General features: G+C 43.7%; 1 protein-coding gene across 1 annotated transcript in view; it reads left to right on the forward strand.

Moving 5' to 3' along the window:
- Window positions 1-11,783, forward strand: part of slc25a28 (solute carrier family 25 member 28) — a 166,776-nt gene extending 154,993 nt beyond the window's left edge. Inside the window, exon 5 of the mRNA XM_041209562.1 lies at window positions 11,755-11,783. Within this exon, the coding sequence (XP_041065496.1) occupies window positions 11,755-11,768 (14 nt within the window). The 3' untranslated portion in view covers window positions 11,769-11,783. The remainder of the gene's footprint in view (window positions 1-11,754) is intronic.
- Window positions 11,784-12,466: the final 683 nt, after the last annotated feature.

Here is a 12,466-nt window from a genome sequence, read left to right on the forward strand (position 1 = left end):
TTTAAACCGGAAATGTGCTTTTTAGACCTTGCTTTGAGCTAAATTGGCTTCCGTGTTTTCTGAAACTCCAGAAATAACTAGGAGGATCCAAACTGCTTTGGTACATCCAGAGAATGTGCAAAGGTGCTGTATAAACACATATTCCTGTTCCCTTAGAGTCACCCTGTCACCCATAACGCTAATGTTAATATTATATATGCCTCTTCCCCTTTGTTCTATAATATCCTGCATTATACACTGCCAGACAGTCATTTTTTGATAGATATTGTATTATGGGATACACTGGTACCTTTTGAAAGCTGTATAAATGACTTAGTGTGGAAAGATGAAAGGCCAAGAGCCTGTCACCCTGACCAAACCTCCCTCCGTGGTGTCCGAACAGTCCCAAAGTAGCTGCAGTGGTAATATAAGCAGTTGGACCAATTCTGCGCATGACTGATGAAATTATCCAGTAGATGCAATTTCAGGGCTTTCAAGAATACTTTTGCATGCCTCAGTTTGTGCCTGTCTGTTTAAAAAATACATCTCGGCAATAGCTGTGTGACAGAATGCTCCTACATGTATTTGTCACAGCTTGATATGTGCAGATGGCTGTAAGGATACATAGATTTGCATAGAGACACTCACATACACATAGCACACACACATGCTCTGATACACCTGTGCATACATGAGCACACACACCCATATATATAAACATCCAGATATATGGATTGCCATACAATATATGCACACATACTTAGTCACAGGCACATGATGCATACACCCACACTCCCAGCAACTTGCATTTGTATAGCACCTTTGACATTGTAAGTAATCCCAAGGCGCTTCAAAGGAGCTTATCAAACCAAATTTGACACCAGGTTCTTAAAGCAATATTAGTACAGGTGACTGAAAGTTAGATCAAAGAGGTAGGTTTTAAGGTACGTCTTAAAGGAGGGGAGGGCGATGGAGGGTTTGGGGAGGGTTTTCCAAAGCTTAGGGCCTAGGCAGCTGAAGGCATTACCAGCAATGGCAGAGCAAAGAAAATCAGGAAGGCACAAACAGCCAGAATTGAAAAGAGCACAGGGATCTTGTTGTGGGGGGAGGGGTTGCTCTAGGAGGAGGTTACCAAGATAGGGAGGGATGAGGCCCTGGAGGGATTTGAACACTACAGTGAGAATTTTAAAATTGAGGTAGTGCTGGAGCAGTAGTCATGTAGGTAAATGAATGGAACTTCACATAGAGACATGTTTGGGGAGAGAGACATAGATGCTCATCTACATGAGATGCACATATAAACAGAGCAGACGTGCGCTTTCCCATTTATTTACATTGCGGGCTCACATACACAAACCTTTAGGAGGTACAGACTTGGTCCATGCAGGTGCAGTCAGAGTTCTAACACACACTCTGGGTGAAGAAAACAGACAAGCCCTGAATTGTGAAACAAATTATGTTATGCCTCTGCTCTGTGGGGTCTTTTGTTTCGGTTCATTTTTTTGTGAATGGTTTGAATTCTGCTCCCATGTAGGTAGCATTCCTGTCATGTGACCTATCACTGCATGTAAGGGTCGTGATTCCCAGCAAAGAAAGATCAGGTGTACACAGGTGTGAAAGTCTTTTAGAAATGTTTTGATTCTTTCCACCAAATAGGATAACTTGAATTCCAAAAGGATTATCAATCTGTCAATGTACAAACAATAAAAAATGACCGGGCACCAAGTTTAATGCTTTGACCACAGCTGCTGCATCATGTAAAGTGCAGAGAGACAGATTGAAGGCAGGATTTGGGGAATATTCAGCAATATTAAATTAAGGTAAAATTTTTGGCTTTCATTCTGCTTTGTTATTGCAATTAGGGTCATCAGTGTCCAGATCTTCATGAGCTTTGGTTTGAGTTGAGCTGCAGTACTTAGAATTACATAGAAATTTCAGCACAGAAACAGGCCATTCAGCCCAGCTAGTCTATGCCAGTATTTAGGCTCCACACAAACCTCCTCCTACTTTATCTCATCCTGTTGACATATTCTATTTTTTTCTCCCTCATATACCTGTCTAACTTCCCATTGAAGTATCAGTGTAACACTTTATGTCCCTCCATTGATGCTATGGACGTTCTTCGCCCGAATGTCTTCCCTCATCCCTTCAATATAAATCACCTTATATTCTGTTCATCTTTCTTGTGTCCTGACTGTTGAAATCAAGGGGATAACTTTCAGGAGAGGCAATGGCGTAGCGGTATTGTCACTAGACTAGTAATCCAGAGACCCAGGGTAATGCTCTGGGTTTGGGTTCAAATCCCACCACAGCAGATGGTGAAATTTGAATTCAATAAAAATGTGGAATTAAAAGTCTAATGATGATCATGAAACCATTTTTGATTGTTGTACAAATCCATCTGGTTCACTATTGCCCCTTAGGAAAGGAAATCTGTTGTCTGGCCTAAATGTGACTCCAGACCTACAGCAATGTGGTTGACTCTTAAATGCCCTCTGAAATGGCCTAGTTCACAAAAAGTGAAACTGGACAGACCATCCAGCATCGACCTAGGCACTGGAAATGACAACGGCAATCTCAGCCCTATCAACCCTTACTAACATCAGGGGGCTAGTGGCAAAATTGGGAGAACTGTCCCTCAGACTAACCTGACATAGTCATTCTCACAGAATCATACCTTACAGGTAATGTCCCAGACACCACCATCGCCATCCCTGGGTATGTCTTGGCCCAGCAGAGGTGGCAACATAGCGATATACAGTTGGGAGGGAGTATCCCTGGGAGTCCTTAACATCGACTCTGGACCCCATGAAGTCTCATGGCATCAGGTCAAACATGGACAAGGAAACCTCCTGCAGATTACCACGTACTGCCCTCCCTCAGCTGATGAATCAGTGCTCCTCCCTGTTGAACACCACTTATAGAAGCAAGGGTATAGAATGTACTCTGGGTGGGGGACTTCAATGTCCATCACCAAAAGTGGTTCAGGAGCACCAGTACTGACCGAGCTGGCCGAGTCCTAAATGACATAGCAGCTAGACTGGGTCTGTGGCAGGTGGTGAGGGAAAAACATACTTGACCTCATTCTGCCTGCTGCAGATGCATCTATTCATGACAGTACCGGTAAGCATGACCACCACACAGACAAATTCCCACCTTCACATTGAGGATACTCTCCATCATGTTGTGTGGCACTAACATCGAGCTAAATGGGATAGATTTTGACTAGATCTAGCAACTCAAGACTGGGCATCAATGAGATGCTGTGGGCCATAAACAGCAGCCCGGCATATTCCCCACTCTACCATTACCATCAAGCCAGGGGATCAACCCTGGCTCAATGAAGAGAGCAGGAGGGCATGCCAGGAGCAACACCTAAAAATGAAGTGTCAACCTGGTGAAGCTATAACACAGGATTACTTGCATGCCAAACACCATAAACAGCAAATGATAGACAAAGTTAAGTGATCCCACAACTAACGGATCAGATCTACAGTCCTGCCACACCCAGTCGTGAATGGTGATGGACAACTAAACAACGCACTGGAGGAGGACACTCCACAAATATCCCCATCCTCAATAGTGAGGGAGCCCAGCACATCAGTACAAAAGATAAGGCTGAAACATTCGCAACAATCTTCAGCCAGAATTACCGAGTGGATGATCCATCTCGATCTCCTCCAGAGATCCCCATCACAGATGCCAGTCTTCAGCCAATTCGATTCACTCCACATGATATCAAGAAATGGTTGAAGGCATTGGATACTGCAAAGGCTATGGGCCCTGACAATATTCCAGCAATAGTACTGAAGACTTGTGCTCCAGAACTTGCCGCGCCCCTAGCCAAACTGTTCCAGTACAGCTACAACAGTGGTATCTACCCGGCTATGTGGAAAATTGCTCAGGTATGGCCTGTACACAAAAAGCAGGACAAATCCATCCTGGCCAATTACCGCCCCATCAGTCTACTCTCCATCATCAGTAAAGCAATGGAAGGGGTCATCAACAGTGCTGTCAAGCGGCACTTGCTTAGCAATAACTTGCTCACTGACACTCGGTTTGGGTTCCACCAGGGCCACTCAGCTCCTGACCTCATTACAGCATTGGTTCAAATATGTACAAAGAAACTGAACTCCTAAGGTGAGGTGACAGTGACTGCCCTTGACATCAAGACCACATTTGACTGAATGTGGCATCAAGGAGCCCTACTAAAACTGAAGTCAATGGCAATCAGGAGGAAAACTCTCTGCTGGTTGGAGTCATACCTAGCACAAAGGAAGATGGTTGTGGTTGTTGGAGGTCAGTCATCTCAGCTCCAGGACTTCACTGCATGAGTTCCTCAGGATAGTGCCCTTGGCTCAACCATCTTCAGCTACTTCATCAATGACCTTTTTTTCCTCATAAGTTCAGAAGTGGGGATGTTGGCTGATGATTGCACAATGTTCAGCACCATTAGCAACACATCAGATGCTGAAGCAGCCCATGTCCAAATGCAGCAAGTGTCAGGCAACAACCATCTCTAGCAAGAGAGAACCCAATCATCGCCCCTTGGCGTTCAATGGCATTACCATACCTGAATCCCCCACTATCAACATCCTGGGGGTTACCAATGACCAGAAACTGAACTGGACTAGCCATATAAATACTGTGGCTACAAGAGCAGGTCAGAGGTAAGGAATCCTGTGACAAGTAACTCACCTCCTGACTCTCCAATCCTCTCCACCATCTACAAGGCACAAGTCAGGAGTGTGATGAAATACTCCCCACTTGCCTGGATGAATACAGCTCCCACAACAGTCAAGAAGCTTGACACCATCTAGGACAAAGCACCACCACCAACGCAAAATAGCAGCAGTGTGTACCATCTACAAGATGCGCTGCAGGAATTCACCAAGGCTCCTTCAACATCACCTTCCAAACCCACGGCCACTGCCATCTAGAAGGACAAGGGCAGCAGATACATGGGAACACCACCAGCTGGAAGTTCCCCTCCAAGTGATACACCATCCTGACTTGGAAATATATCGCCGTTCCTTCACTGTGGCTCGGTCAAAACCCTGGAACTCCCTCCCTAACAGCACTGTGGATGTACCTACACCACATGGACTGCAGCGGTTCAAGAAGGCAGCTCACCACCACCTTCTCAAGGGCAACTAAGGATGGGCAATAAATGCTGGCCCAGCCAGTGAAGCCCACATCCCGTGAATGAATAATAAAAAAATCCTTCAATACTCCTGAGCTGTGAGCCAGTGGAAGGCAGTGATCTGGAGGAGCAGGTGATCTGGGAGATGGTTGTGATGTGGAGGAATAGGTGAACTGGAGGAGTGGGTGATCCAGTGGAGGGCATCCCGCACTGATTTATAACCCATTAATGTCAAAGAGCTACAGGGAAGGTGGCTCTATAATGGGCAGCTGATCAGCTCTAGCAGACGATTGCCCAACTGGTGAATGTGGATGTTTCATCATACCTCTCTTAATTATTCCACTCCCAGGACCTCAAATCTGTGAAACTCCTTTCCTCCAATAATTTCCCTTCTTACAATGATTGATGATTTATATAGCATTTGCAGTTTCTCACAGGTGACCTGTCCTTGACCCTAATATGTAAAGGAAGCCACAGAGGAAGACTCTGACCATGTTTTCAAGTCATCACTGAAATGAAAGTTACCTTCTAATGAGTTAGGTTTAAGCCAGAACCCATTTGATTCATCAGGTTTTTTCACTTGTGTGAAGATGGATTTTTTAAATATATTTTTGGGAATATGTTGGTATTCTGTAAAGAAGTGTGTGTGCGTTTAATTAAACTGGGGGAATGTTAGTACAGACAGCTTGTCTGTGGGAGCAGAGAGAAGAAAGGCAAAGGTGCTAGATGCATGCATTTGTAATGAGAGGCTATGGTAAAGTTGAATGTAAAAGTAAATAGCTGGGTTTTAAAATTTGCATTAAGTGATAGGTAAGGACTTGACTTTTCAGCTCTTAAATTTCAAAGGGAGTTTAGAAGTGACAAGGGGCTTTTTCATCTTACAAAGGTTTCATGGGTAAACAAGGCTATTAAGTTTTGTTTGACCCAAAAGTGGAAGCAATAGAAAAACATGAAAATATTTTATACTTTGGTAAAATTGAATTCAAAGACGTGTTTAGGTGGAGTCTAAGATTAAAGGGGAAAAGATAGTTAAGGAAAGATGTTTAGTTGAGCTGTGTTGACTGTATGGTGGAAATGTCCTGAGACCAGTTCTGTGCTGAGATAAATTGTGAATTTGAAGCAGCCACCCAGTCTCAAGCCCGAAAAGATTTTGTTTTCAGAAAGCAGTCTGTTTCTTAACTTATATCAGTTTTCCACAGCAGAGTGGAAGAGAGTGAGAAGTCGTGTGGTATTCTTTATTAAAGTAGTAGCGGTTTTTGCCTTGCGTAATATTATTGGATTTTTGTGGTTATAAGGGAGCTCTTGCCAAGTAGTTTTCTTAAGTGTCCTGCCCAAGTGGGTTTTTGGGAATGTTTTGTAAGACTGTTTTAACTGGGGAATTTGAATCTTGTGTGTTTTAAGTTTTTTTCCTTCTCGTTAATAAATTTCTGAATTTTAAAATCCAAAGTGTTACTGGGATTCTATGGCCAGAATTTTCCCGTCGGCGATTTGGGGGTGGGGCCTGCTCGCTGACGGGAAAATGATGCGGGATGACATCAGGAGGAACCCCCGACGTCATCCCGGTCCCTTTAAATTTTCAGGAAGGCGGGCGGACAGCGAAATCAGCTGTCCGCCCGCCGACCTGTCAATGGCCAATTGAACCATTGACAGGCTAATTAAAGTAATTAAAGGCCCTGCCTGTCCAACCTTAAGGCTGGCGGGCAGCCCCAGCGGGCTTCTGATAATACATGAAACCTCATCCACTGGCGGGATGAGGTTTCATGTCCGATTTTTAAAAACTTTAATAAATGTAATGTGATATTTATTTAACATGTCCCATCTCGTGTGACATTGTCACATGAGGGGGACATGTTAATAATATTTTTATTTTTCACGTTTTGTACTCTGCCACTAATCTCCCTGAGACAGCACTTAGTCTCAGGAAGATATGCGCTCTTTCGCATAGTGCTTCCTGTTGGGCAGGCCGCTGGGTGGGCCTTAATTGGCCCGCCCACTCAAAATGGCCCCATTTCAGCGGCAGGGATCAGCTGTCCGCCCGCCGCCAAGCCGGTGGGACCCAGACGCCCACCAAGGGCAGAATTCTGCCCAATGCTTCAGGGATCACTAGCTATCCCCTCATTTTCAAAATTCAGTGTAAGTTTATGATCAGTAAAACAAGTTTCCCTCTGGGATTTGGCATGCTCAGCAAATAACATCAGCCACGGTTGCAACAAATTTAGGGGCTCATCCAGGATGTTAAAATTCCTTGAGTGGTTTGGAGTTTGTGAATCCAAAGGATACCAGTACGAGAAGAATACTGAGCTCAAGGGTTTTGTGCTGAGGGATTTTAAAGTGATTGGACTGCAACATGGCTTTGGCAGTTGCTGAGAATTTTCTGGGAGTGGAAGATGTGACTATGGAGCATCTGAAATCTCTGACTAAAACTAAGCTGAGAGAGTTAGCAGATAAAGTGCAGGTAGAAATAAAAGCAGAATTCCGTAAGGCTAATATGGTTATAGTAATTGCCCTGCATTTAAAGTTGGAAGAGACACCTGAAACTAGTGCGTCACAGCCAGAGGTAGTAATACTTCAGTTGCCGATGAAGCAGCTTGATATAGAAAGAGATAAGGAAAGGCAGAAGCTTGAACTCAAGAAAGAAATGGAAATGAAAAAACTTCAACTAGAGAAAAGAGAGAAAGAAAGATGGGTGAAAAGAATTGAATTGGAAGAAAAAGAAAGAGAAATGAAAAGACTCGAGTTAGAAAGAGAGGAGAAAGATAAAGAATGGGATAGATTGAAAGACATAGACATGAAAAAGCTTCAACAGGAAAAGGAAGAGCAAGAAAAAGAAAAACAAAGAGTGCAAGAAACGGAAATGCAAAAGTTTGAGCTTGAGTATCAGAGCGAAGGAGCTCAGTCAGTATACCCTGGCCCAGGAAAAACTTAGAATAAAGGAAGAAAGGAGAGATAGTGATTCAGTTGGTGACTTTGATTCTTTTGAGGAATTTGATTTAAATAAAAAAATCTTTGGATAGTGCCTAAATTTACAGAGGATGGGTTTGAAAGATATTTCACCTCATTTGAAAGGTTAGCTATGAAATTGAATTGGCCAAGAGATGCTTGGACTATAATTTTACAGAGTGTTTTGTCAGTTACAGCAATGAATGTGTATGCTAGCTTATCAGAGGAGTAATCTGCACACTGTGAGTTAGTTTAAAAAGACAATACTAAATGCTTCTGAGCTTGTCCCTGAAGCTTATCAGTTGAAGTTGAGGACCGAAAAAAAGAGACCTATTCAGACATTTGTAGAATTTGTAAGAGAAAAAGAAACTGTCTGGGATCAATAGTTTAGGGCAAGTTAGACAAGACTTTTGAAAATGTAAGAGAGATTATAATTATTGAAGAATCTAGAGATAGTATTCCAGTAACTATCAACACATATTTAGATGAAAGACGAAGTAGACAGATCAGGGAAGCTGCTGTTTTAACTGATACTTATGATAGCTCACACAGACAGTTGGGCTTAGGAAAAGGATCGTGTAGGGCTCAGTAAGGAAATTGGAGGTATAGAAAACCTAGCGATGGTAAAAGTGTTAGTAACAAGGAGCCAAGTGAAGGATACCAGTCTATTAAATATGGGAACGTAGAAGGCAAAGGTGAAGGCAGTATGTTACTATTGTAACAAGGCTGGACATACAAGATTAAATTGTTGGAGGTTAAATGGGAAAGCGATTGCAGTGATAGGAACTCAGAAGAAGTGCTGTGGTCTCTGAGGCCCAAAATCAAGACAGGCCAGTAGCCTTTGTAAATGTGAAAAAAAGAGTCGGTGTTAGCCAGAGAGGTGGGAATGTGTTCGCAACTTAACCAAGGAACTTCTGAAGAGCAAGTTACATAGATGTTTAAAGATTTTATATGTGAGGGCAAAGTATGCCCATGTGTTCCTGTAAGAGATAGTCATTAATGTAATGGGATAGTCTGATATGATATATGCTGTCCAGAAGGGTTATTGCAGGAGAAAGTGTTAGTGGAATTCATGGGGTGTTCAAGCCTTTTTTGTTATATAAACTAAATTTAAAAAGTGATTTGGAAGCAGGAGAGGGTAGTTATTTGAGTTATGAAGAAATTGCCTATGGGCGGGGTTCATTTTATTCTAGGAAATAATATAGCTAGATCGCAAATAATGACTACGCCTACTGCAATAGAGGAACCTGTTGAGATGCAATCAACAGAGGCTTTATAGAAGGAGCAAACTGGATTGCTTCCAGATTGTATGGTGATGAGGTCACAGACACATGAACTTAAGCAGGAAAAAGAAGAATCTAAAAGACAGGGGGAGGATATTGAACCTCAGTTGGCTGGATCTATCTTTGAAGAGATTACTCAGAAGGAGAAGGTTGGAGAGGATGAGGCTGAGGTGTTTAGTTCCTTGAAGTTAGTGGGTTTACAGCAGCAGGATCCAGACTTAAAGTAGTTATACCAATCAGCTTATTCTGAAACTGAAGCAGAATATATTGAAGAATGTTATTACCTTGGAAACAATGTGTTAATAATGAAATGGAGACCACATCATGTCCCAACAGATGAAAAGTGGACGATAGTGCATCGAGTAGTGATACCACCTGGGTACCGGAATGAAGTTTGAGAGCGGCTCATGAAATAACAATGGCTGGACATTTGGGAATCAGGAAAACTCAAGATAACATACAAAAACATTTCTATTGGCCTGGACTACATAAGGAAGTAGTTAAATTCTGTTAAACATGCTACACATGTCAAATGATAGGAAAACCTCAAGCAGTAATTTAAGCTGCACCTTTAATTTCAATTCCAGCATTTCAGGAACCTTTTAACAGGGTCCTGACTGATTGTGTAGGACCCCTCCCTAAGGCTAAAAATGGAAATCAATATTTACTGACAATCAGGGATGTATCCATGAAATTTCCAGAAGCAATACCTTTAAGGAAAATCACAGCAAAGGTGATTGTAAAAGATTTGACCAAATTCTTTACAAGATATGGATTACCGAAAGAAATACAGTCAGATCAGGATTCAAATTTCATGTCACAGCTGTTTAAAGAAGTAATGAGCAGTCTAGCAATAAAGAAATTTAGGCTGTCAACTGATCACCCTGAATCACAAAGTGCCTTAGAAATTTTAAAGACTGTGATTAGAGCATATAGTCAAGACTATCCACATGATTGAGATCGCGGGATTCCATTCTTGCTGTTTGCTATTAGGGACACCCCTAATAAGTCAACAGTGTTCAGTCCTTTCGAGATGATTTATGGTAATCAAATAAGGGGACCACTCAAATCAATTCAAGAAAAATTAGTGAGTCAAAGTTCTGAAACTACTCTCATAGATTATGTGATGAAATTCAGAGAAAGATTGAGTAGGGCATGCGAGCTGGCCAGGAAACGTTTAACGATACACAGCAAGTGATGAAGGCAAATGCAGATAAAAGGGTAAAGGCTCTTGGTTTTGTGGCTGGAGAAAATGTGAGAGGATAAACAGAAGGAGATACTGGTGGTGGTAGGTAAGGAGGAGGAAACAGAAATTAAAGATTCTGAAATTGACCTTCCTCAGATTAAATTGGACAATGAGGAAGTACTTAAGAATCTAAATGTGACATTGTTACCTTCTAGAAAACTGCTGAAGTGATTTACAAGAGCTGTTGCAGTCACACAAAGCAATTTGCAGAAATAGATCAGGGGAAGCAAATTTGGCTTTGCATGATATTAATGCGGGGGATTCAGTTTCAATAAGGCAACACCCATATAGGTTAAATCCAGTAAAATTGGCTCAAGTGCGGAAAGAAATTGAAATTATGTTTGAAAATGACAACATAGAGTGCAGTCACAGTAATTGGGGTTCACCTATTGTAATGGTGCCAAAATCAAATGGATCACAAAGACTATGGGCAGAATCTTCCCAGATTTGCACTAAGTGTGGCAGTGGGCTGGAAAAAGAGCATTTTACCCACCAGCTGCAATGGCGGCTTTTCATGCCCAATCCCACCTCATTAAACATGCATTCCTGGCAATAAACCATTTCGCTGGCGGGAGGTCTCTGATTGGCTAGCCACACAGTCACCTTGCCGCTTGTTCACACTGGGCGCCATATTTAATGTGCAGCAGTGCGCACACACCTCTCAGTGCTTCCAGCCCAGGGCTGCTGCATGAAGACATGCCCTAAAAGGCCCCCCGATTCAGTGACACATCCCCTGGAACACGTTTTGGATGCCGTGGAGGCCCGCCATGATGTCCTCTACCCTCGTTCTGGGCAAAGACCAGCAAGAAAGGTGGCAAATCCAGCAGGGGAGGCGGTGGCAGCAGTGGTGAGTGCTAATACCCTGCAGAAAAGGATAGCCATCCAGTGCCAAAAGAGGATGAATGCTCTCATCCATTCCGCCTTGGTAAGTCACTCTTCTCATCACTGTCAACTCACACGCTCACAAACCCATTACTCATCCACAGGGATCTCACACCTCAAGGGTCAAGACCACTAACTCTCACACACACCCTCACATCTCCATCAGGCTCATACCTTCTGGAGCTCCCGTCCTCATCCTGTCCATGGCTCCGCTCACTACACTAACATTCCACTCAGTGCCACGTGTCCTGCTCACACTCTCTCCATCTGTTTTAATGCAGAAGAAGCTGGCTGACAACAGCAGGGAGAGGTTCCAGACCGGGCATGGATTTGCCCACATTAGGTCACTTTGAGGAATGAGCCATCGCACTAACTGGTGAGGACATGGACCCTGCCTGCGGTGACGATGAGGTCGGTGGCAAACACCCATGTGAGGATCCTGCACTACGTCATCCCTCTCTCAACGCAAATGTGAGTGCTCTCTCTCCTGCTTTTGACTCTTATGCCATGCACTACTTATCTCTACTTTGGTTCACAGAGAGCTCTGCCAAGCGACTGACACCCTCAGCCAGCCAGTCCCTCAGATCCAGCTCCAGCTCCAGCCAGATCCTCACCTCCAGCCAAGAAGACACCTCCTCCATCAAAGAGCTGGAAATAAGCAGCCTGGAAGATCTGTCACAAGGCTTACCTACACCCTCCACCAGCGCAGGGACACACACCTCGGTGGGCCCCAGATACACAGCAGGCTTGGGTCCACAATCTGGTAGTCACTGCACGGACATGTGTCCGCAGCAGGAAGAGGCAGGTTGAGCTGAGCTCCTCAGCATTCGGAGGACTGCTGGGGAAGAGCATCTGTGAGGTCCGAGTCAGATGACGAGCCTCTGGAGTCGGCCTTCCAACTCATCGTGGAGAGTCGGTAGAAGGCGGGAGAACATCACACAGAGCTGTTGCAAGTCCTCAACAAGAGGAGTTGGAGGAGTCCCTCTCGGAATT

The sequence above is a fragment of the Carcharodon carcharias genome, chromosome 17, assembly GCF_017639515.1.
Source record: "Carcharodon carcharias isolate sCarCar2 chromosome 17, sCarCar2.pri, whole genome shotgun sequence".
Lineage (NCBI taxonomy): Eukaryota > Metazoa > Chordata > Chondrichthyes > Lamniformes > Lamnidae > Carcharodon > Carcharodon carcharias.